The 24,326-nt window shown below is 36.7% G+C and overlaps 2 protein-coding genes across 5 annotated transcripts; one reads left to right on the top strand and one right to left on the bottom strand.

The window, feature by feature from the left end:
• The first annotated feature begins 2,571 nt into the window (after window positions 1-2,571).
• Window positions 2,572-12,916, top strand: hexb (hexosaminidase B (beta polypeptide)). 3 transcript variants are annotated; one of them, XR_007930210.1, is made up of 14 exons: window positions 2,572-2,881; window positions 3,048-3,196; window positions 3,541-3,606; window positions 4,190-4,236; window positions 4,352-4,462; window positions 4,902-5,003; window positions 7,586-7,718; window positions 7,838-8,018; window positions 8,154-8,240; window positions 8,393-8,465; window positions 8,866-9,040; window positions 10,838-11,015; window positions 11,731-11,821; window positions 12,057-12,161. XR_007930210.1 is itself a non-coding variant. In XM_051893524.1 (14 exons), exons 1-14 carry the CDS (start codon window positions 2,637-2,639, stop codon window positions 12,667-12,669), a joined length of 1,632 nt encoding a protein of 543 aa, XP_051749484.1. In that variant the 5' UTR covers window positions 2,573-2,636; the 3' UTR covers window positions 12,670-12,916. The 3 variants fall into 3 exon arrangements, 2 of the variants coding, with proteins under 2 accessions (XP_051749484.1, XP_051749485.1); XM_051893524.1 differs by lacking the exon at window positions 8,866-9,040 and adding an exon at window positions 12,606-12,916 and having other exon boundaries at window positions 2,573-2,881; XM_051893525.1 differs by lacking the exon at window positions 10,838-11,015 and adding an exon at window positions 12,606-12,916 and having other exon boundaries at window positions 2,576-2,881.
• On the bottom strand, window positions 12,908-22,941 carry gfm2 (GTP dependent ribosome recycling factor mitochondrial 2). Of its 2 annotated transcripts, XM_051893523.1 has the most exons (20): window positions 22,582-22,940; window positions 22,185-22,272; window positions 22,053-22,098; window positions 21,583-21,680; window positions 21,305-21,430; window positions 20,788-20,876; window positions 20,535-20,623; window positions 20,324-20,384; window positions 20,059-20,244; window positions 19,564-19,644; window positions 19,311-19,459; window positions 19,063-19,203; window positions 18,646-18,745; window positions 18,202-18,391; window positions 18,031-18,107; window positions 16,479-16,617; window positions 15,503-15,758; window positions 14,353-14,362; window positions 13,562-13,804; window positions 12,908-13,392 (listed from the first exon to the last, which is right to left on the bottom strand). In XM_051893523.1, the coding sequence occupies exons 1-20, from the start codon at window positions 22,615-22,617 to the stop codon at window positions 13,264-13,266; spliced, it is 2,334 nt and encodes a 777-aa protein (XP_051749483.1). In that variant the 5' UTR covers window positions 22,618-22,940; the 3' UTR covers window positions 12,908-13,263. The 2 variants fall into 2 exon arrangements, with proteins under 2 accessions (XP_051749483.1, XP_051749482.1); XM_051893522.1 differs by lacking the exons at window positions 12,908-13,392; window positions 13,562-13,804; window positions 14,353-14,362 and having other exon boundaries at window positions 14,973-15,758; window positions 22,582-22,941.
• Between the last annotated feature and the right edge of the window lie 1,385 nt (window positions 22,942-24,326).

Raw genomic sequence — 24,326 nt, 5'->3', positions numbered from 1 at the left:
CAGTTAACATGAAAGAATAAAAAAGCAGTAGCATAGCCAGTCAGACTTGGTTTTATCAACTACCTAGTCAAATGTATTTAAGCTTTACTGCTAGCTAGGACTGGGTGATATGTCGATATATATCATGGCGATTATATAAAAATGTGAATCGATCGATTTAAGTTTTTCTGTATTCTTTATATATCACTGTATTTGCAAATATATCCATGTAGCTTTTAGCTAGGTACTGGAGTTACTGACACATTAGTGTGATAAAGCAACATGGACCAATGAGTAATAAAGAGGGTTATTACTATGTTATTAAAAGTGCAATATGCATGTCACAAAAAACTCATAGGCTATTCAGTATTTTCACACTGACAGGCAGACTTCTATATGCAGTTAAAAGGCCAAATACACACAAAAATATGTCAAAATCTGATTATTCATGTAAACACAGTCGGTTTATGTCTTGAGTGAAGGTAAACAGTTGGGAGAATTGAATGTGTATCAGTTGGGTCTGTGCACTAGCTCTTAAAGTGACAGCAGCCTAATATTCTTGCTTGCTATCCGTCGTTAATGTTAAGGCAGCTGAAATTGCACCGTCGGCTGAAATTGATCCTCGATGGCTTTTTTTCGGCCAATTCAACATGTTGAAAAAGAGAAGAAAAAGAGAAAATCACTCACTGCTCTTAACTGAATCACTTTAGTAGCTTTAATAAGTATCATTGTAAAGACAGTGTTTTATTTGACATTTTATTACTTTGTTCAGTTTCTGCGGTATTTCTTCTTTTAGGTAGACCTACCTGAAAAACGTAGCACTGTGTCTTTGTTCTATTGTATTTATTTGTCCTATTGCTTGTCATTTGTTTCTTTGTTCTTATTGAAGATAACAATCGGTAATATAATAATTGCTTGAGAACTTTACATTAGTTAGCCCAGTTTTTGCTGTTGTATCGAAACTGGTATTGAGAATAGTGAAATTTAACTGGTATCTACAATTTTGCTATCATAACAACCTTATTACCAATACCAGAAAAAAAAAAAAAAAGAAAGAAAAAAAAAGAAAGACTTGCTACTGTGAAAATTACTCATGATATAAGATTTTGGTCATACTGCCCATCCCTACTCCTTGCTAGATAGCAGGAAAAATTCCCACAATTTTAAATGTGATTTATTTAGTAGTGTTCACCACAAGAAATAGGCTGCAGTGTAACCTGGTCAGAAGTATAGAATTGGCTGCTATTTGGTATTTTGCGCACAGACGATGCCTTAAACCAGTCTTTTTGAAATTTTAGTGCTTCTAAAAGGTATTGAATCGATAGACGTCTGAAACACACATGCACACCACCATTTCATCAGTCATTCAATAAATAATTAATCTTTAGTTACTGCGTAATTGTTATGAGTGAGAAGTAATAATGGTGATAGGGGAAAAGTGGTATTTGCTTTTTGAAAACTTTTTTATTTCTTACTGGACAGGGGAAGGTGAAAGGTAGGTGAAATGAAAACAAAAGTTTCTAAGCAGTTGTACACAACAAAATATTCTTTGCATTCAGAATTGGTCCAGATTTCAGCCTAAAAGAGATACTTCACTGAATGGCCAATATTACATGTATTTTCAAAATACAAAATACTGTATTTGTATTTAAATACATTTTTTTTTTTATCTACACTTGGTATATTATTTTAATGCATTTCAACTGAGGTATTTTTATTTTAAATACATTTTCATGTATTTATGTCCATCTCTCCCACTCATCAGTACCTCTTGTAACTGCCCTTGGCTGCATTTTCCAAAAGCGTCCTAAGCCGTAGAAACAATTGCACCAATTATCTACTTAGGCTTACAATGCTTTTGGAAAAAAGCAGTCCAGTCCTGTCCTGAAAGAAAATTCAGTCAATATTTGATCACCCTGATGTTGTTCTAATGCCGTATGCCTTTCTTTCTGTTTCGGATACTGGACGTTTTGAACTTTCAGAAAAAAAAGAAAGAAAGAAAAAAAGACATTTTCATAACTTAATTTGTAAGACTGGTATCCACTATTTCTGTTGAGAGAAATTCTTGAAACAGATGGTGTGTTAAGCTATTTTCTTTCTTATGTTAGATTACAGTGTATTGTGAATCGAACATATCTAGTTGTTCACAAAAATGTTTCTAATAGTTTACAAAAAGACAATGGGTCTCTGTTCATAGTAGGCTACTACTATACTGCTTATATATTATAATTACATATTCATGGAATATAGCTTTTGCTAATAGCCTTCCAATTGTAATGTTTTATTACGTGAAATGTTTGAAGTATGCATGCAGTCTGACCCTCTGTTATAATCATAAGATTTGCTCATATCATTTCCTTTGTCTCGGTCACGTGTTCATTTTCATTCATGTTTCACTTTCCAGTTTTTCTGTAGCCTACAAATAATTATTGACCCTCATTTTGCTCTGTACAAATGCAAAGATAAACGAAGTGAGGTTTGGTATTAATAACCTGTGGAGTTCTTTAAAGACTAGGGGAGGTATGTGGCGGATTATTACGTTAGGTCCCATGATTAGTTGAGGTAAACGCCGCCCCTGAGCGCAGCGCTTACAACATCCACTAGTTAGTTCAGACTGGAAGCAGAAGTCAGCTGACCGCACAGCGCTCAACACAGCCATGTACTGTCTGCTCAAATTTGCGCCGCTGTTTTTGGCGGTATCCGTCTGCCACGGGTGGCTCTTCGGCGACTTTGTAGGAAAACAGAAAGAGCTGGATGATAAAATCTCTCTCTGGCCGCTACCGCAGAAATTCCAGTCGTCCGCCGTCGCTTTCAAACTCAGCCCCGCGAGCTTCCAGATCGTCCACGCGAAAGAGTCCTCCGCCGGACCGAGCTGCAGTCTACTTGAGAATGCATTTCGCAGGTACTGTAAAATAGCTCATTTATATTTGTGCTGACATTATGTTATGAAAGACGCCAATGTTTGGTTTTAACAGGAAGTACAGTAGAACGCGTGATTCTTAGTGCGCTCCAGTAATATGCAGTAAGCAGAATCGACTTAGGTTATGACCTGACCATTTGCCTTGCAGGTATTTTGAATACATATTTGGCGATCTGAAGAAGCATGAGAAGAGCCGAAAGAAAGTGTTTGATTCCGATCTTGTGGAGCTGAAGGTGTGGATCACATCATCTGATCCGGAATGCGACGGTTACCCAAGTCTACAAACCGACGAGTCATGTGAGCTCTTCTCCCTTCCGCCTCTGTGATTCACAACACCGTAACCTCAATGCTTTCTAATCCAATAGAAGATAGGCAAATCCTATAATAGACATCTGCTTGTCATAGTTGTAATCGGGTTAATGTATTAACTTGACGAGCTCTTTTTAGATGTAGTAACATTTGACCCATTCAAAGTATTTTGCAACATTTTTTTTGTCTTTTTAATGTTACACAATAGAAACTGCATTATCAGTCACTCATTATTTCTTCAGTCAGATGTGTTGTGATCAACCTGTGTGAGCATGAGTCAGTGAATGTTTTGGTTGATTGTGTAACTGTAAAGTTTCGCTCTCTTTGTGTAGATCAGCTGTCAGTTGATGAACCCTCTGCTGTGCTGAAAGCTGCTAATGTATGGGGAGCTTTGCGGGGTAAGCGAAACTCCACAATAGTGTTGTATATGCTGTTCTTTTACCTTTTCTATTTAATCAATGAACGCTGACAAAACATTACACAAAAATATTGAGCAGCACAACTGTTTTCAACATTGATAATAATAATAAGTGTTTCTTGAGCACCAAATCAGCATATTAGAATGATTTCTAAAGGATCATGTGACACTGAAGACTGGAGTAAAGATGCTGAAAATTCAGCTTCCCATTAAAGGATTTTTACAGTATATTACAATAGAAATCAAGTTATTTTAAATTGTTTTAAATTTGTTGAAATTTTGAATGGTGGTATACATTTTACAAACTCCTCTAACAAACACAGACACACTTTAAAGTATTTCCTTGATGACATTTGTAGGACAGGAAAAATGTAATATAGGTCACAGCTTATCATATTTAACAACCCCTTATACTTTAAGATAGCAGCTCAATTCCATATCTATGCAATCCCAACATTATAGATTATGAGAAGAAGAGATCTTTATCCTGTCCATTTAAGATGTTTTATCATCATGTATGGTTTTATCAATGTGTAACTTCCTCATATGTTTATTGTTGTAAGGACTGGAAACATTCAGCCAGCTGGTCTATGAGGATTACTATGGAGTTGTAAGTTCAAAGCAAACCCTTACATTGTTGTACTTGATTATGTATGAATTAATCTCATCTGTTGATCTATCTAAGCTCTTCTCAAATCAAAGCATATTTTTTGTCTTCTCAATAGAACAACATCAATAAGACAGACATCTCAGATTTCCCACGGTTTGCCCATCGAGGGATCCTCCTGGACTCATCCCGCCACTTCCTGCCACTCAAAGTCATTTTGGCCAATTTGGTGAGCTGAAATCATTTTCTTTATAATAATGACAGGCTTAACATAAACACATACATGGGTATAGAAAGGCATTTTCTTTTTTAACGGCAAAATTGGGCGTGATTAATTGGTGACTTTTTTTTTTTTTGTTTCCTCATTAGAAAACATGTGACAGCTAAATAGCTCAGGGATGTTATTTTGTTTTTGTAAGACTGGTAAATCAAGTTCTTTACATTCACACATGACAGTTATCACAAGACTAGGTGACGCTTATCACAAGGTTTGTCTAGAAAAATTTGTGGCCTGTGCACAATGTTGAGAATTAATTTGTCCGTAGCTTTGTAATTTGATCTAGAATTAAATGTTCCTGTCAATGGACATACATGTGCAATGACCTTCCCAGGTTTTGAAATGCTTCTCATTGCACAGTGTTAAATAATGAGGGGTCTCATTTTCACAGGAAGCTATGGCGATGAACAAGTTTAACGTATTCCACTGGCACATTGTGGACGATCCGTCATTTCCTTATATAAGCCGTACCTTCCCTGAGTTAAGTCAGAAGGTGAGTATATGATGCACACAGACATTTCCTGGTTTGGATTCAAGCTTAACTGCCTAAGGACACAAACATATTGTAGATTTCATACAGGTTGTTGTGGATTACCACAGAATTAGAATCCTATTATCACAATGTTGGTGTCAGGGTTCCCACGGGTCATGGAATTTCTGGAATATCATGGTATTTTAAAAGGTCTATTCCAGACATGGAAAGTCAGGAATATCAGGGATTTTTGTTATCGCTTTAAATTTTAGTTTCCATTTATCAAAATGTAATTTTTCTATACTTTTTTTTTTTTTTTTTTTTTTTTCTTTTTAATCGTGTTTTCACACATTTTTCAGTGGCATTTTATTCTCTTCCCACTCGTCAACTGGCAATCACTTGCAGTCACCTGTACCTGTTAACTAAGGCAAACATGCCAGGAAAATGTAAATTTCAAGAGCTTTGGCGACAAAATGACCACTTCAAAGACTGTCCAAACCAGCCGCGACACGACAAAGGATTCTATTTTTGAAATGGTTTCTATATTTCTGGTATTTTGCAGCTAATAGTTCAGTTCATACAGAGGGAACAAGGACATAAATGCACAATGAAAAGTATTTTTTGTTTATTGTTTGAACGTTCTTGTTTCCTTTAATTTAAATTGTCCATTGTTGCACTCATAGTGGCTATTAAAGTCATGCAAAATTATATTCAAGCTCAAACCATTTTATATTATGGGAAGCTCAGACAAGTGTATTTCATGACAAAGATTGTCAGTCACTGAGTATGTATTTTGAATAATGTTTTATGGTTTAATTTTGTTTAGCTTAATTTCGTTTGATTTTCATGTTTAGCTGCGAACAGAGCCCGCCCACACGCTGTTATGATTGGCTGTGATTTATGATAGCTTTGTCATGTCTGGTTAGGACCTTAGGAAACAGTAAGCTAAAAATAAAAATAAAAAAAAAGACACGGTAAGCCTCCTTTTCACTGCACGCAACATTAGGATATGACTGTCGCATTTCGACTCCTAGTGGCAGTGACAGAATTTTCAAAACTGGTCGTGCGTAGCCGTTACTGTCGTTTATTCACCATAGTAGAATGAATAAATATGAATAAATTAATATATACACATTGGATAAACTGTCAACATTACTTCTGAAGGAAAAATATTATGGGTTTTCCAGGTCTTAAATAATTAATAAATAATTTTTTTAGACTTAAATAATCATAACAGCCATTTTACAGAAATAGCATAGTGTCAAACAGTCTAAGACGGTCTGCAAAAACTAAATGTGAAGAAATCAAAAGACTGAATGATGAACTTGATGACAAACAGAAAATCCTCTAGAGCGTTTAACCCATGAAACCATAAAAAACCATAAATTAATTTCTGTAGAAATGGTACAGAAAAATATAAAAGTGAATTTAACGGGTAAAAGCACAAAAAAAAAAAAAAAGTAGTGTGTATGAGTGTTTAACTCATGAGTTAGTTTTGTACTAAAAATGTCTGTGAACAAGTAAATAAAGCTTGCAAATGGATGGATTTAATATACTGTCTGTGGCTGATTTTTGTCAGCTCAGTGCTCAGCACAACAGCGGCCTGTTTTTCCATTCATTATAGGTCATGGAAATTCAGCTTTTTAGTCAGTGAAAGTCAGGGAAAAGTCAGGGAATTTGACATTTGGCTTAGAGTGGGAACCCTGTGGTGTTCAACATCATGTAAATAGGTGAACACAAGTTGATGTATCAAACTATAATTACACTGCAACAAATTCCAGATTTATTTAAAGAGTTAAAAAAAGAGTTAATAAACCATACTTTAAATAAATGTTTTAAATAGTTTTTAAATAGTACTTTTTTTTTGTATTTTGCTGCATTGGAAGCGAAAGGTAAGGGACAAAATGTACAACAAAATGGTGATACTGCCCGTAGGACATGTGTCAGTTTCCTTTAGAGTAGAAATTTCACCTTAAAGGATTAGTTCACTTCAGAATTAAAATTTCCTGATAATTTACTTACCCCAATGTCATCCAAGATGTTAATGTCTTTCTTTCTTCAGTCGAAAAGAAAATAAGATTTGTGAGGAAAACATTCCAGGATTTTTCTCCATATAGTGGACTTCACCAGGGTACAAGGGGTTGAAGGTCCAAATTGCAGTTTCAATGCGGCTTCAAAGGGCTCTACATGATCCCAGTTGAGAAATAAGGGTCTTGTCTAGCGAAATAATCTGTCATTTTCTAAAAAAAAATAAAAATTGATATACTTTTTAACCACAAATGCTCGTCTGGCACTGCTCTGCAATGTGCCACGCATTACGTAATCATGTCGGAAAGGTCATTCGTGACGTAGGCGGAAGTACCGATCCAGTGTCTACAAAGTGAACATGCAAAGACTAAGTCAAAAAAAACAAACAAACATGCGGGTGAGTAAATTATCGGGAAATTTTAATTCTGAAGTGAACTAATCCTTTAAGTCAAAAGCATTAGCTTCAGTTTACATGCAGTGGCTGTAGAATCCAATTGCCACTGTAAAAACTGACTGGGGAAATGTTTATTTTTGTGTATTGATCTTGTTTTCCCTATTTGTTTTGTGACTGGCAGGGAGCCTATCACCCATTCACACACGTATACACTCCATCTGACGTGAAGATGGTCATCGAATTTGCCCGCATGAGGGGGATCCGGGTCATCCCTGAGTTTGACACCCCAGGACACACACAGTCATGGGGCAATGGTCAGTTGGTGGACATGAAAAATGACACCTTTATACAGATAGTGTTGTTTAGTCATGTTTTAGTTACTGATTAATATAACAACAAATGTTTTCTCTCTTTCTGTCGCTCCTTCCCATAGGCATAAAGGATCTGCTAACACCCTGTTTCAGTGGCTCTACTCCTTCTGGAACATTTGGGCCGGTGAACCCCATCTTAAACTCCTCTTATGAATTCATGACCCAGTTTTTCAAAGAGATCAGCATGGTCTTCCCTGATGCCTACATTCACCTGGGGGGAGACGAGGTTGACTTCAGTTGTTGGTGCGAAAAAGAGAGAAGCTTCTTACCCAAATACATTTCCAGAATATGAACCCAGTGCCAATAATTATATTGACACAATAAATTGTGTGTTTATGGTTAAAGGCAATGCTTACAATCTACTAATTGTTCCTGTAGGAAGTCCAATCCTGATGTTCGGAAGTTTATGGAGCAGCAGGGCTTTGGCACAGACTACAGCAAACTGGAGTCCTTCTACATTCAAAGGTCAGAGCTTCTGTACAGTCAGGAAGTCCATTTTGTAGTATAAATAAGATGGTTATGATAGTTTAATCTTTATTGTCTCCGTTTGTCTTGGGCAATTGTTTTAAATTGTGTTAAATCAGAAAGTTATTACATTATTCATCAATGACAAACAGGTTACTTGATATTGTGGCTGCTACCAAGAAAGGTTACATGGTGTGGCAGGAAGTGTTCGATAATGGGGTGAAGGTAAGGCTCATTTCTTCTCATCTGCGTGGACGTGCTTGTGCTGTTGCAAAGTAATGTAGATCCATAAAAGTCATATTCAGACTTTACAGTCTTATTGGGAACTTATTTGTTTTTTAAAACGTAGTTAGACTAAGCTAAAAATAACAAAAGACCAATTCTAGTAGGTCCACAATGCTTTGTAACTTCAAATGACTTCAAATCAAAGCCTAATCTACTTTTCCTTAACCTTCTTAATCACAAAGAGCTTGACTTGCGTGCTTGCTTTTTCACAAGCCACTGCTAGCATGCCACTAAATTGGTGTTTTTGACTGCTCTTGCAAGTAGATGTATATGCTTTTCCATAACAATTTAATTAAAAAAAAAACATTAGGGCACATAATGTGCTTTATGCATGTTCCAGCTGAAGGATGACACAGTTGTGGAGGTGTGGATTGGGAACAAGATGGAGGAGGAGCTACAGAATGTGACTGGGGCAGGATTTACAACCATTCTTTCTGCCCCTTGGTACCTGGACTACATTAGCTATGGACAGGACTGGCAACGCTACTACAAAGTTGAGCCACTCAATTTCCCTGGTCAGTTTCTTCAGCCAAAGTCTCATTTTGTTTATTTTAGCACCACTAGTTTACTAATCTAGTGATTTTAAAACACCGTCATTTAGAAACTCTAGTTATTCAATTCAGTGTTTACACGTGTTGTCCATTGAATTTAGCAATTATGTGTGGTGGTGGTTTTGATGTGTCTTGTTTGCAAATTAGGGTTAAGAAAGATAGTCCAGATTAGTTTTAGATTTTTAATCAAAGATCATTTAATGGGGGGGAAAAAAACCTTATGTGGGTTTTCAAGCACTATACTTTTGTTTACATTTTAACCTGTTTTTTGCACTAAAAACAGCCATGTAAGCTGGCCCGGTGTTAAATCACAAACAAGCGTGGGGGTTGAGGAAGTGATCCGGGTAGAAATGGTCCATTGAGAAACACACCTGCATTTTAATGGAGGACATTGCACTCTTTTCATCGACCATATAGAACTTGCTGTAATTTCTGCATAATTATTGTAGTGTTTAATTGTGATTCTGTCAGTCACTCTATAGCTCTTGGTTTTGCTTGTTAGTAGTACATTGTCATGTTTATGTTAGTGTGTTTAGTGTGTTTGACCACCTGATTAACTCTGAGCCCCTGCCACATCTTAAGTTCAGTTGTCGAGGACATGTTTTCCTGTACACTTCGGAAAGAACGCGTTACACTAAAGATTGGGGTTGGTAATATATTTTTTTTAAATGTTTTTGAAAGAAGTCACTTATGCTCACCAATGCTGCCTTTATTTGATAAAAAATAAAAGCGGTAGTATTTTGAAATATTATTACAATTTAAAACATTTTCCATTGGAATATATTTGAAAATGTAACTAATTAGTTCCAAATAGTTAATAGAAAGTTCCTAAACCTTATTGACCCCAAACTTTTGAATGGTATGCTTTGCCATAGTTCCTCCTCCACTTTGCTCCAGCCTTATTAAAATCAATACCTAATATCACTGCTAAAAACATGTCTACATCCTTTTAGATACTGTACTATGAAACAACAATTTTAAAGGCATAGTTCTTACAGAAATGAAAATTGTCATCATTTACTCACCCTCAAGTTGTTTCAAACCTGTATGAATTTCTGTCTTCTGCTGATCACAAAAGATATTTTTAAGAATGTGGCTAATCAAACAGTTTATGGGCCAAACTCACTTTTATAGTTTGAGGAAAAATAGTATGGAAGTCAATGGGGCCCATCAACTGTTTGTACCCGACTTTCTTCAAAATATCATCTTTTGTATTCAGCAGAAGAAAGAAATTCATATGGAACAACTTGAGGGTGAGTAAATGACAATTTTCATTTTTGGGTGAACTATCCCTTTAACTGTTGTCAGGCTCAAAGGCCATGATCTACTAATCTAATGAGAAAGTGTCTGAACACTGAATTAACATGCATGCTTTAGAGATGCTAAGCTCCAGGACAATATGAAACACAATGGGTGTATTTCTTTGGACTACATTCAAGATCTAATGCTTTACAATTTCTGATGTAGTGCCAATTTTGATAAACAGTAATTATTTTTGTTACAATTGATTTAATGCCAAATATTGTACAACTATATTGTTTTGTCACTTTAAAAGCAGCTATGTTTAGTTCTTTCAGAACTACCAGTGACTAGTTTTTCATTACTGTGCAGTCTCAGCTTGGTAACTTTGGTATCTCTGTATCTTTGACAAAGTAAATCTGATACGAAGCATGAAAAGCCTTGTGAAGACCTTAAATGGAGTCCAGAAGAATTTGTCTGCGTTGATGTATTATACAAGTGTGTATATGTGTACACATGTAGCTGAAAGCCGACACACAGATCCATGTTTGGAAACAACGGCCGCAGTACCAGGATGAGATGGCGCAGGTAACGGCGGCTGGTTTCAGTGCTCTTCTCTCCACACCCTGGTACCTCAACCGCATCAGCTACGGCCAGGACTGGGTGAACATTTACAAAGCCGACCCCCAAAATTTCAATGGTGTGTGTCATTTGCGGATAAAGATTGGATTTATTTGGGCCTCTGTTTATGTTTGACCTATTCTATTTCCACTTTGTAAAATCACACAGCATCACAGCACAGGTTTGGAGTTAAAAAACAATGACTATTCATGATTATGGTTTATAGGATGTTGGAGTTGACCTCTTTATAAAGAGTTGAGAATATTCTTGTTTAACGTAACTGAGGTTGGTATGAATGGTTTTAGGTTTTGAAGGTCAGCCACACTGAATCAAAAGCAACAGGTTTGAATAGCAAAGGAAGCATGTGATTATAGAGAATCATTTACACCAGATATTCTCATATCCTTAAATCAACGAGTATCAGTTCTTTCAGTCCAAAGCTTTGTCATAGCAATGGCATTGTCAGTGACCTGGTTTTCTTTTAGTAGATATGCAAAACATGCTTGTCATGTGACCATGGTACTTTGTACAGACTGACAGTTGTCTATTCAGTCACAATCCCTGGTTTAAATGGTTTGCTTTGTCTGCAGGTATTCAGGTGTTTGACATACGGATACAACAGACACAGAGTCTTACTGATTACAAATTCAGACTCAAACGAGACCAACTCTTTTCTTCTTAGATGGACCGCTTTTTGTCCTTTCAGTGTTGTAAAACGTTCAGTGTATTGAATTTGTTGAATTGTCTTGCAATAATCACAGTCTTACAGTCTTTGATTGCTATTTTGACAACAGGCACAGATGCACAGAAGAAGCTGGTGATTGGAGGAGAGGCTTGTCTCTGGGGAGAGTATGTGGATGCCACCAACCTCACTCCTCGACTCTGGTATGACTAACTTTAACCAAGAAAAAAAAAATATATAATAACTACCAACAACACAAAGACAAACAGGTGTAATAATGTGACAAACAAGCAATTAATTAATGGTGCAATATGTAAAACATAAAAGTGAAAGCTAAATTATGGAGTTTGTGCCAAAACTGAAACCAAACCTAGTATTTATTTGTATATTAAGAATTATGCAAATATGTGTTGGGTTTTTTTTTTTGTGCCATTGCAGGCCAAGAGCCAGTGCTGTTGCTGAGAGGTTATGGAGTGATAAAAGTGTGACAGACGTCGGTAATGCCTATACTCGTCTGGTCCAGCATCGCTGCCGCATGGTCAAGTAAGTTAAACTATGACAAGTGGCAAATTCATTAATGCAATCTTACCTTACTACGTAATTAACTAATAATACAACATATGGATCCATTTATCTATTTTATTCTTGCATTATGCATGTGTAAGAATCATGAGGCTCAGCAGTCCTTCTTTGTTTAATTTTAGATTTGTTTGTTTTTATTTATTTTTTTAGATTAGTTATAATCACTAAAATAATTACCAATTAATTTTTTCTAAGGCAGTCTGTTCTGGGTTAATAGGGGAGAATTTAAAAATTTAAAAAGCTTTTCATTACGTATTACTTGAGTGGAGGTTCAGTTAATTTCTTATTTACTAGCCATTTACACTAACATACAACAATACAAAATAGATTCAAAAGATTTGCACAAGCGTATTTTTGTATATTTCACTGGTGAAAGTGATTTCCCCCCCTTTTTTTCCCAATCAGGAGAGGCATTCCTGCAGAACCTCTATTTGTTGGCCACTGCCGTCATGAGTACAAGGGCCTGTGAACTTCAGGATGCAGTTCACACTAAACAATTAAAGGGAATAAGAGGACAACACTTTTTAAACCATCAAACCATGTTAGCCATTCCAATACCATGATTTGCTGTTGTATGCACTGAGCCAGTTATTCAGAACTTAAATATTATTAAATGAATAGTTCTGTACATCTGGAGGCCTCTGTAGGCTTAAATTTTATTAAATGATAATGAATATTCTTGTGAATAAATTTTATGGAATTTGAAGTCTTTGAAATCAGGTCTGCATTTTAATTATTTTCCAAGGCTTGGTATGTTATAAGCGTTTTATAAATGAAATAAATATTTAAATAAAACATGGATGCGTCGTTGTAAAATTATAGTTATATTATACATACACAAACATATTTACTCACACTTTATGCACTTTTTACCTTACGCCGTTCTCTCCATCAGAGAAAAAAAATAGTAGGTCTCTGGATGTGGGCTGAGCAGGGTATGTCCATGTCCATTTGTAGGCTAGTCTCTAAGATTTATCTTCTGGACCATATGTAAGCAGCCAATCACAGAGGCATCAAAATTTGTATCTGTATATGGTCAGTTCAGCTGGTGACAGTTACTGGTTCAAGCCAGTCCAGCCATCTTGTTGAGCAGTGTGTTCTGGTCCTGAGTGTTCATGGGCTCATAGCTGGACAGCTCCAGAGAAAAGGTGGCATTCCCAGAGGTCAAAGTGCGTAGAACGGTTGAGTAGCCCTTGAGGCAAAAAAGAAAATGAATTCTGTATTCCTGACATAGTTATGGAGTATACAGTATCATCTGGTGAGTTAAATTTTAATGGCCTTACTATACATATTGATTATATGTCAGTGGATTACTGACATTGTCATGGTAATATTAGTGACAGACAGCACTGCACACTTACCATTATCTCAGCCAAAGGAACTGTAGCCATCAAAACCTTGTTTTCCTGTCGACTTTGGATGTCGCATATAGTACCACGTCGCTGGGCGAGATCTGCAAGCACAGGACTCAGATGCTCCTCCCCTACCGTCACTTCCAGAGCCATCACCGGCTCCAAAACCTGCCCTCCAGCCAGCTTCAGAGCCTGCATGCATACAAACAAAGAAAGACATAAACTCATGGAGTCGATCAGTCTGTGGCACTGCTCAGGTGTTATAAGAGCCCAGGTTGCTCTGATAGTGGCCTTCAGTTCTTCTGCATTGTTGGGTCTGGCATATCGCATCTTCCTCTTCACAATACCCCATAGATTTTCTATGGGGTTAAGGTCAGGCGAGTTTGCTGGCCAATTAAGAACAGGGATACCATGGTCCTTAAACCAGGTACTGGTAGCTTTGGCACTGTGTGCAGGTGCCAAGTCCTATTGGAAAATGAAATCTGCATCTCCATAAAGTTGGTCAGCAGCAGAAAGCATGAAGTGCTCTAAAACTTCCTGGTATACGGCTGCGTTGACCTTGGACCTCAGAAAACACAGTGGACCAACACCAGCAGATGACATGGCACCCCAAACCATCACTGACTGTGGAAACTTTACACTGGACCTCAAGCAACGTGGATTGTGTGCCTCTCCTCTCTTCCTCCAGACTCTGGGACCCTGATTTCCAAAGGAAATGCAAAATTTACTTTCATCAGAGAACATAACTTTGGACCACTCAGCAGCAGTCCAGTCCTTTTTGTCTTTAACCCAGGCGAGACGCTTCTGACGCTGTCTGTTGTTCAAAAGTGGCTTGACACAAGGAATGAAACCCATGTCTTACATACGTCTGTGCGTAGTGGTTCTTGAAGCACTGACTCCAGCTGCAGTCCACTCTTTGTGAATCTCCCCCACATTTTTGAATGGGTTTTGTTTCACAATCCTCTCCAGGGTGCGGTTATCCCTATTGCTTGTACACTTTTTTCTACCACATCTTTTCCTTCCCTTCGCCTCTCTATTAATGTGCTTGGACACAGAGCTCTGTGAACAGCCAGCCTCTTTTGCAATGACCTTTTGTGTCTTGCCCTCCTTGTGCAAGGTGTCAGTGGTCGTCTTTTGGACAACTGTCAAGTCAGCAGTCTTCCCCACGATTGTGTAGCCTACAGAACTAGACTGAGAGACCATTTAAAGGCCTTTGCAGGTGTTTTGAATTAATTAGCTGATTAGTGTGTGGCACCAGGTGTCTTCAATATTGAACCTTTTCACAATATTCTAATTTTCTGAGATACTGAATTTGGGATTTTCCTTAGTTGTCAGTTATAATCATCAAAATTAAAAGAAATAAACATTTGAAATATATCAGTCTGTGTGTAATGAATGAATATAATATACAAGTTTCACTTTTTGAATGGAATTAGTGAAATAAATCAACTTTTTGATGATATTCTAATTATATGACCAGCACCTGTATACTACTGTTTAAATAATACTACTGTTGGGGTCTGTTTTTGAAAGAAGTCTCTTATGCTCACCAAGGCTGTATTTATTTGATAAAAAATACAGGAAAAACAGTAATATTGTGAAATATTTTAAAATATCTGTTTTCTATTTTAATATATTTAAGGCTGTAATTTATTCCTGTGATACCAAAGCTAATTTTCAGCAGCCATTACCCCAGTCTTCGGTGTCACATGGTACTTTAGAAATCATTCTGATACTGATCTGGTGCTCAAGAAGCATTTCTTATTAATATCAATGTTGAAAACAGTTGTGCTTTTAAAAATTTGTGTAAACTATGATACATTGAATTTATTTGAAATTGAAATCTTTTGTAACAAATGTCTTTACTGTCAGTTCAGATCAAATTTAATGAGTCCTTGCTGAATAAAAGTATTAATTTCTTTTTTAAAAAATATGAATCTGACCCCAAACTTTTGAATGGTAGTGTATATGAAAGTAATGAATGATCCAGGCACAAAAGCTTTAAAGTAACTATCTTGGTTACCTTGGAGGTAGGCGCTCTGGACTCCATTTTCCACAGCCTCTTTGATATCAGCAGGGAGTTGAGCTTTTACTTCCTCCTCAAAAGTCAAGTCACAGGAAGTGCTAGACTCCTGCATCAGAGCATGGACAGCAAGCTCCACAGTAACAACATGCCTCCTGTCTCCCAGAGTACGATCTAAGGAGTCTAAAATGATCATACAAATCATACTGGAGTTTACTCTCACTTTACTAATGCCTGGTTTCACAGACAAGGCTTAAGCCTAGTCCCAGACCAAAATGCATGTTTGAGCTGTCTTAATTGAAAGCAACTTGCACTGACATATCTTAAAATATGTCAGTGCCATTGTTTTGTCTCAAGATGCACACCAGTAATGTTTTTTTTTTCCTCAGGCACATTTATAAAAGCTGCTTAAATGCCCTAATTTAACTAATCCTGGCTTAATCTAAACCATGTCTGTGAAACCAGGTTTTAGAGTATTATTAGACTGTTAGGTCAGTAGAATGTCTGTTGGGGACCATCAAATTAAAGTGTTGGCAGATATTAAGCAGACTGTTTATTAATGACTGGTAGTTGACATGTAGTTGCAAAGTTACTTATAGTTAGTAGAATGTCTATAGTGGACTATCGAAATAAACCCCAAACGGTAGTGTGCACTGAAACAGCGCACATGACCGATCACATACATTGTTTTGTTTTTCATTTTATTGTTTTACGCCTAGTCTTTACCATGGACAAAGTCTATTGTAACCATTATTTGTACTGAATCATAAAACAGTGAAGCAGACAAACAAAACAGATAAACTGTCACTGGGAAATAGTTTTAATGATTCACCACAAGCAAAGTGATAACAGAAGTAGACTAGCATGTAATGATGAGGAGGAGACAGTTCACATTGGCCTTACCTGTGGCATTTGCTGAATGGACGATGGTCTCTCTGTAGGCCACCTGCAAGGGTCCTAGATGTGTTTCAATGTTGTACTCTCTTTTTATACGGTCATGGATGATCTCAATGTGCAGTTCTCCCATGCCACACAGTACCGTCTGGGTGTATGTGGATAAATAAGTGAATAAATAAGTTGTAGAGCAGGAGAATGAGAATATTACAATAATATTATATCCATGATATTCTGTGGTATTCTGAGATATTCCCTCTATATACAGTATAGTATGGCTTGGGTCCTTCCTTCAATGTAAGGGTAACACTTTACAATAAGGTTCATTAGTTAAACATTAGTTAATGTATTAACTAACATGAACTATCCATGAGCGATACATTTGTTATTGTATTTACTAATCTTCGTTAACGTTAATGAAAATACAGTTGTTCATTGTTTGTTCATGTTAGTTCACAGTGCATTAACTAATGTCAACAAGATTTTAATAATGTATTAGTAAATGTTGAAATTAACATTAACAAAGATTAATAAATACTCTATAAGTGCAGTTAATTATTAGTTCATGTTAACTAATGTAGTTAACTAATGAACTTTATTGTAAAGTGTTACTAATGTAAGTACATTTTTTTTTTCACACATTTTTTATTCACCAGGTTAAAATCTATGTTGGATCAAAAATAATAGCACTCTTCTCCTTAACAATCCACAAGATTCAAGGTAATTAAGGTCCATAGCACAAATGATGCAGGATGAGTTATGTGTCAAAATTTAATACTTAGGATTAGGGCTTCGTTCAAATCACTAAACTTAAGACGGAACAGCAGTACATATATACTTAAAGTGTCTCTATTATGCTTTTTCAGGTATTACTTTTCATGTCAGGTGTAATAAAGCTGTTTTTGAATATAAAATGTCTGCAAAGTTTCAAAGGTCAAAGTGCACAATAATTAAAATAAAGAATTGCCTGAAATGAGCTGTCAGTAATTACAGTCTCACTTCCTACACTAACCTACGTATGTTTGTTAAAAAAAATATGCATAATGCCAGCCTATGGTCTTCATTGGCTGCCCACGAACTGCGTCTTCTTTTACCAGGGCTCTGCTAAAATTACAGTGTTTGAGGGCGGGTCAGAGCTTGGATTGTGTTGTCAACATGTTGTCAAATTGATACAGTAAAACCAACGCCATTGTTACTGTTCGTATCACTGTGTATCAAAGTGCAGAAGAAGCCTCCGGAGCTGAAATACAGGTATGGTTTCGACACGCTGTAAGCGGTAGACCAATCACAACAGACTGAACCATCTGACCAATCAGAGCAGAGTAGTTACTCAGAAAGGATGAGTTTAGAGAGACTGGATTCGAGCCGACACTTTGAGAAAAGAGGTGATGCTGCAATGTCTATGTATATGCAATATACAGTATGGGCAATGTAAAACGATAACAGGGGAACTTTAACATGTAAATATGTACATGGCTTTGCAAGCACTAATAAACAGAATGTAAACTGTACCATCTAATAGACAAAACGCTTTGAAATACTGTGTAAATAACTTTTCTACCTGTCCCGAATCGGGGTCTGTTCTGACTTTCAGACTGGGGTCTTCCCTCTGCAGGCAGTTGAGCGCATGCTCCAGATCTGTTTCACAAATCACACTGAGATCTAAATCCTGGCACACGCTGCAGCCTTATTGGAAAATTCATCTCTGAAGGCCTTTTCACAATGTTCATACCTGCTTGTTTGGCCATAGTAGGAGGTTCAATGGAGCAGAAGAACACAGGCTCAGGGACTTCCACCCCTGCAAGAACCAGACTGCTGCTCTCTCTGTGCGAGCTCCTCTTGCTCTCTGCTTCCTTCTGAGCCCGTCGAACCGCAGCTGCCGCAGAGGCTTTGGAGGAGACGATGGTGTCACCTGTCACGGTCTGACTCAACACACATAAAATGTTAAAAAAATACTCTTTTCTTAAGGTCTATAATGCATAAGATGAAGACTTCATTCCTTTCAGCTGGCAGCTTTTTGATCACACAATCACTCGGATACAAGTCACTTTAACAGGGTACAACTGATATTACTTATTTCACCTTATTTTAAGGGTGTTATATTATTCTTGTCCTGTCAAAGCTGTTCAAACAATAAACATGTAAGTTTTCTTTGTCCCATGAAAGTTGAGTTTACCTGTTTGAGTCCTACTGTGAGCGCAATGTTTCCTGCAGGCAAAGAAGGGATTTCTATGTGCTGATCAGCAAAAGGCAAGAGAAGACGACTCATTCTCTCCCTGGAGCGACAAAAACACAAAAAAGATTGTTCTTGAGGGTAGAGCTTAAATTAACTAGATCTTGAAAATACTGTAAAATATCATAATGATCAAGAAATCAATGGTCAAGAAGTGAAGAAATCCAGGAATCAGTTGTTAAAATTTCTTTTTGTTAACACCACAATAACTGTTTTTTTTTGTTGTTTTTTTAAGCGAAAATGTGTAATTTTTCCAGGATTGGGTCTCATTGGTTCTCACTGGGTCTCATTCATTGATAATTGCACATAAGTCTGACATCAAAAATCATGTCCTGAAAATATAATGTTCACTGAACCTACGTCCCGTTCCTGTTGATGTTGTACACTGCTGACTGAGCCTTCATGTTTCCTGAATAGATTCTAACAAACACAAGTGGACCCCGCTGTTTGTCATGGACCACTTTGAACGCCAAAGCACACAGATCATCCTTATACCAGCGCCTGGAAAGACAGGAACACATATACATTTTTCAAATGCCAATATAATGCTTAATCATAACATGATTTATTGTTCTTGAGCAGAATGAGTTAAAGGATGGCGTACTCACACCAGCTCATGGTTCCTCTCGTTGGGGGCAGGGAGGTAAGCAGTGATGGCATCCAGCAGAGGTTGAACCCCTTTATTTTTCAGAGAGCTCCCACACAAAACCGGCACCCCCTTGCGAGCTAATGTTACTCTCCTCACTGCCTCCTGCAACTGGATATTCGATTTCAATGGTGTTTCCTCCATAGCCCAATGTATAGAAACCAATAGAGAGAGAAACATGGAGCACATGTACAGACAAACTAGTATATTCTTACCTTCCCTGCAGGCACTGCATCAAAGTCTTCACCGTACTCTCCCAGCAGCAGCTCCGCAAACTCATCATCTAGATCCGCTACCTGTCACACAGTTCAAACAAAGCATCTATTTATCAATCTGTATATCTAAAGCAATATAGAAACTTTAGTAAAGCTTAAAAATATATGAATTTCATTGTATCGATAACCAAACATCAACACGCACAAGTAAAAACATTTAAAGGGATAATTCAGCTAAAAATTCATGTTGTTAACTTTTTCGTTTTTCTTCTGTGAAACACAAAAGAAGACACTTTGAAAAATGTCTCAGTGTTTTTTTTTCTTCTTTTTTTTCAAACAATGAATGTCAGTGGGGTCCACTGTTGTTTGGACACAAACAATATTCAGAATATCTTTTGTGTTCTGCAGAAGAAAGTAAGTCGTATTCAAAGTAACATTAAATGTATTAGCATTTCTTCTGTTCTTTGGGTTTCAGACACATTTTTTGCGTTTCACCTGTTCTATCAAAGTTCCCCTGGCCTCACTGACAGCCTGAAGCACATCTGGGTCATCTGAGGGCTGAAGAGTGCTGATTTCAAAGGCTCGACCATCATGTGTCAGTGAGCTCCCCTGCCAAGTCATTTTCTGCCTAGTGATCAAATCCACCAATCCGGTAAAGCTCTTTCCTGAGCCAATGGGAATCTGCAAATAATACCAAATATCAAGACAGAACCTTTTCATTTGTAACTGTAGATGGTTACCGTGCATAAAAAAAGGTTACCTGAAGGAGAACAGGGTTGGCCTTTAGTTTAGTCTTTATGCTGTCTATAGAGTACTTCAGGCTAGGAGAAATGAGAATGAGATTAAACCTTCAATCATTCAGATCAATAACATATGCTACTTTTTAGACAATGTGTTAATAGATGCTTTAAATTTAAGAGTGAGATTTAAATTTAAGGAGAAACGAGCAGTAAAATCTTTATGTGTATAACCTAGCTGCAGGCTTGTCCATCTTGTTCAGGAAGCACACACAAGGAATTTTATGTTTTTCTGCCTGCCGCCACACAGTCATGGTTTGAGCCTGAAATTCATGTCAAAACCACAAAGACACCTTACAAATAAATTATATTTTTCAACAGAAAACATATTGCCCAAACAAACATTTTTTATTAACAATTCAATTTATAATCAATTTATATAATATAATTAATAATTTCATTATAATAATGAATCATTTCAGCCAACCTCTACTCCGGCAGAAGCATCAAACACAGCGACTGCTCCATCCAAAACTCGTAAAGCTCTCTCAACCTCCAAAGTAAAATCAACATGACCTGAGAAAAGAAAGATAATCCATCATGACTGTGTATACACTACATTATTTTGATAGTAAAGACATTTACATTGTTACAGAAAGTATATTTCAAATAAATGCTTTTTGAACTTTCAGAAGTATTTTATATTGAACTGTATTTTTTACAAATGTGACCTGGGTGAGCATAAAAGACTTTAAAAATAAATAAATAAATAAATAAAATAAAACATGAAAACCTAGCCCAAACTTTTGAATGGTAGTGTATGAGTATCAAATGTATGTGACAATACATAAGTTAGACTGTGTTACATGTTAAATGAACACTATATGTATGCATCCATAAAATAATGGGCACAGATTTTATTTCAGCTCTGGAGGGGTGTGAGTGTGTCAACTTCCCTGCATAGAATGCAATGCTGTAGGTGTGAATGAGTGGCCCATGTGTACCTGGCGTGTCTATGAGGTTAATTCTATGATCTTTCCAGTCAAAGGTAACAGCAGCTGACTGGATGGTGATTCCCCTCTCCCTCTCTTGGGCCATGTAATCAGTTACAGTGTCTCCATCATCAACATCTAAACACAACATATGACCATTTACAAAGATTTCCATTGAAGTGTTTTAAGTTTTTCATCTAATATTTATATGTCATTTTATTTAAGTATTATTTAAATGAACAATAACAACATTGAAGATATTCTTCAGCTGCTTTCTTTCTAAACCTCACCTCCGAGAGCCCGTGTGTAGCCAGAGTAGTACAGCATTCTCTCTGTCGTGGTGGTCTTCCCTGCATCTATATGTGCCATGATGCCTATGTTACGAATTCTGATCAAGAACATAAACATTTGGTGTGAACAGACCATTATGCTTAAGAGGGAATTGTAAAAAACATTCTCACGCTTAAAAATAAAGTTACCATGGTTTTACTACAGTAACAATAATTTGTAGTATTTGTGATAGTTTGGCAGAAATTCACACTATATAGCTATTATTGGCGAGTCAGTCTTCATTGTGTGTAGCCTACAATTGTTCATAACAAATGCCATAGTTACACTAATTTATCCATGGTAATAAGTCATCACCCATGCCCTTCTTTTTGTGATTACAAGTGTCTTACTACAAATACCACAATTAAACTGTTACCATTCAAGAATAATTAAACAGTAGCACTTTATAAAGGCTGTCATCATATCTTACTTTGAGATGTCAGGGCTGACCACAGCTCTAAGTGATTTCACCTCATCTGCAGAAAGAAAAACAAAGTTGTGAGACACAGGTCAAATCCACAAAATATGCAGAACTCTGTAATTACTCGTTACTGTCCTTTACCTTGAAAAAAACTATAATTTCTATTCATTGTCACTCTCCATCTGCATCTGCATGTCTGTGAGGATCTTTTCATCAGGTGTCTGATGCTCTGAAGGGAATGAATGAAGCCACACTGAGTTCTATTCTATTCATGTAATATAACACACAGGTTAAATCATTATAAAAATGTACCATGGTAACCATAGTTGCAGTTAACACTGTAAAACAATAATAAAAATATATGAGATGTCTTTAAAACAGTTTCTTTCCTTTGGCTAATACCAAATTACCAAGTTTACTGTAGTAACCATGGTATTTTAGTGGAAAGTGTTGTTATCATGATAAATTACTGTCAATGACAAATGCCTTAACATCTAACGTTAATGCGTTCAATACAGAAACAACAGCGCAAACTTACCCCTCGGAGGATGGGTAATGTTACATTTAAATGCATTTTGAGGAGGAATGTTTGACTGAAGAGTTAAAACTTCGGTTGTACAGTATGAAACATGACTGTTGTGCTTTATCAAAGTCACGTTGAGATCGGATTGGACATTTAAGTCATCGTAGCGCTTGGACGGATGGGTCGGACCTCACTGACGACACGATAAAATAAAATAAAAAACAAAGTTAAAAAACAAAGTTGTATTTTTTATGTTTCCCACTGACTGCATGTAGAACACTGTTAACTTGTTGTTGTCAAAATCTCTTTACAGATTCATTCCAGTCGGTGACAATTATTGGACGCACACGTGTTGGTGCATCTGTAAATAAGTCCGTTAGAAACATGAATGAACGGTAAGCTGTTCCGGGGTCGACCCGGTCAATAAACATTAAAGTTACAGTAACAGTTTTGAAATTACAGAAAAGATTAGGTATGACTTTATTCTTTATGTGTGTGTACGAGAAATAAGACTAATACCAAGAGGTGATTGCAACAATTAGTACATACGATCTTAAGGAGAAAGTCCAGATCAATGGAACTCGCTTGGATTCGCTTCATCCCTTCTGTCTACATTCAGTCATCTAATCGGAATACAGTAAGAAGTGTAACATGATAATAATAATAATAATAATAATAATAATAATATTATTATTATTATTAATTATTATATATTTTTTATTGCAGTCACAGCAGCATTTTAGATCTTAAAAATATCTTTTTAGTTGTGCTTTACCATTTCATTTCAGTAGGGGGCAGCACAATCCATTATGACACTCGTTCATATGGACATGCTGTTCAACTGTGTGGAGGAGGTATAAATGGCTTCATTTTTAAACATTGTTTCACATGTACAGATAAGCTGTATAAAGAACTGGATTGTGGGTAACAACAAGGCCACTTCTGTGTAGATCTGTAAAACAGAAGTCTAATGAGGAAGTGAGCCGGACCACTGAGTTTACTCATCTGAAAAAGTCCTCTTACCATTATTCTGGAAAAGCCCAAAAATAACTTCTGTTTTTCAAAATGTTAATAAAAACAGTTAAGTAGTTTAGTTTTTTTCCCCAAAGCAAAATTGTGTGAGTTCCTTTATTGTAGTTCCAAAATTGCAAAGGTTTTACATCTTCAAGCTTCGTTTACAAAAATGACTTAACACCTCCCCCCCCCCCCCCCCTCCACCCCCCACACACACACCCCCCACACCCACACCCGCACACCAACAAACAAACAAACTCTAGAACTAATATATCTTCCTATGACCATTACCATACCCACAAAGACAGCATATTTTTGAACATGGTTGAAATCACATGCTAAGTTATTTATATGTGCATGACTTGTGTTTGTGTGAATATATGTGGGTTATCATGGTTTCTGTCTGTCCATACATCTAAGTCAGGGTGAGCCAAACTCTGCAGGACAGTGGCCCTCCAGAAGCAGGTTTGGACAGAAACCTCCGTACATGCCCAAGAGAGTACTGAAACCATACTGTGTTACTACTTGCATTTGTGCTGGACTTAGTTATTACTGATACCTATAAAAGAGGAAAGTAAACTGTTAACACTTTCACTTTGCTTTGTTTACTTATCTAAATAGCAACATGAACTACAGTTTGGGGTCAGTAATTTTTTTTTTTTTTTTTTGAAAATTACTACTCTTATCAGGGTTTCTACACATTTGTCCACTACTTTTCCAGACTGAAATTTCCAAACCTTTTTAGA

This window comes from Ctenopharyngodon idella, chromosome 5 (genome assembly GCF_019924925.1).
Source record: "Ctenopharyngodon idella isolate HZGC_01 chromosome 5, HZGC01, whole genome shotgun sequence".
Lineage (NCBI taxonomy): Eukaryota > Metazoa > Chordata > Actinopteri > Cypriniformes > Xenocyprididae > Ctenopharyngodon > Ctenopharyngodon idella.
The sequence above is the reverse complement of the archived record's forward strand: the minus strand, read 5'-3'. Positions and strand labels throughout refer to the sequence as shown.

Excerpts from the sequence above, each read along its gene's own strand:
- hexb (XM_051893524.1), top strand. The coding sequence starts at position 2,637 with ATGTACTGTCTGCTCAAATTTGCGCCGCTGTTTTTGGCGGTATCCGTC. Across the intron at positions 8,019-8,153 it reads GAGGTTGACTTCAGTTGTTG|GAAGTCCAATCCTGATGTTC; the intron begins GTGCGAAAAAGA and ends TTGTTCCTGTAG. Across the intron at positions 11,016-11,730 it reads CGACCCCCAAAATTTCAATG|GCACAGATGCACAGAAGAAG; the intron begins GTGTGTGTCATT and ends TTTTGACAACAG.
- gfm2 (XM_051893523.1), bottom strand. The coding sequence starts at position 22,617 with ATGCATTTAAATGTAACATTACCCATCCTCCGAGGG. Across the intron at positions 21,681-22,052 it reads GTCAGCCCTGACATCTCAAA|AATTCGTAACATAGGCATCA; the intron begins GTAAGATATGAT and ends GTTCTTGATCAG. Across the intron at positions 18,392-18,645 it reads TCACAGTAGGACTCAAACAG|ACCGTGACAGGTGACACCAT; the intron begins GTAAACTCAACT and ends GTGTTGAGTCAG.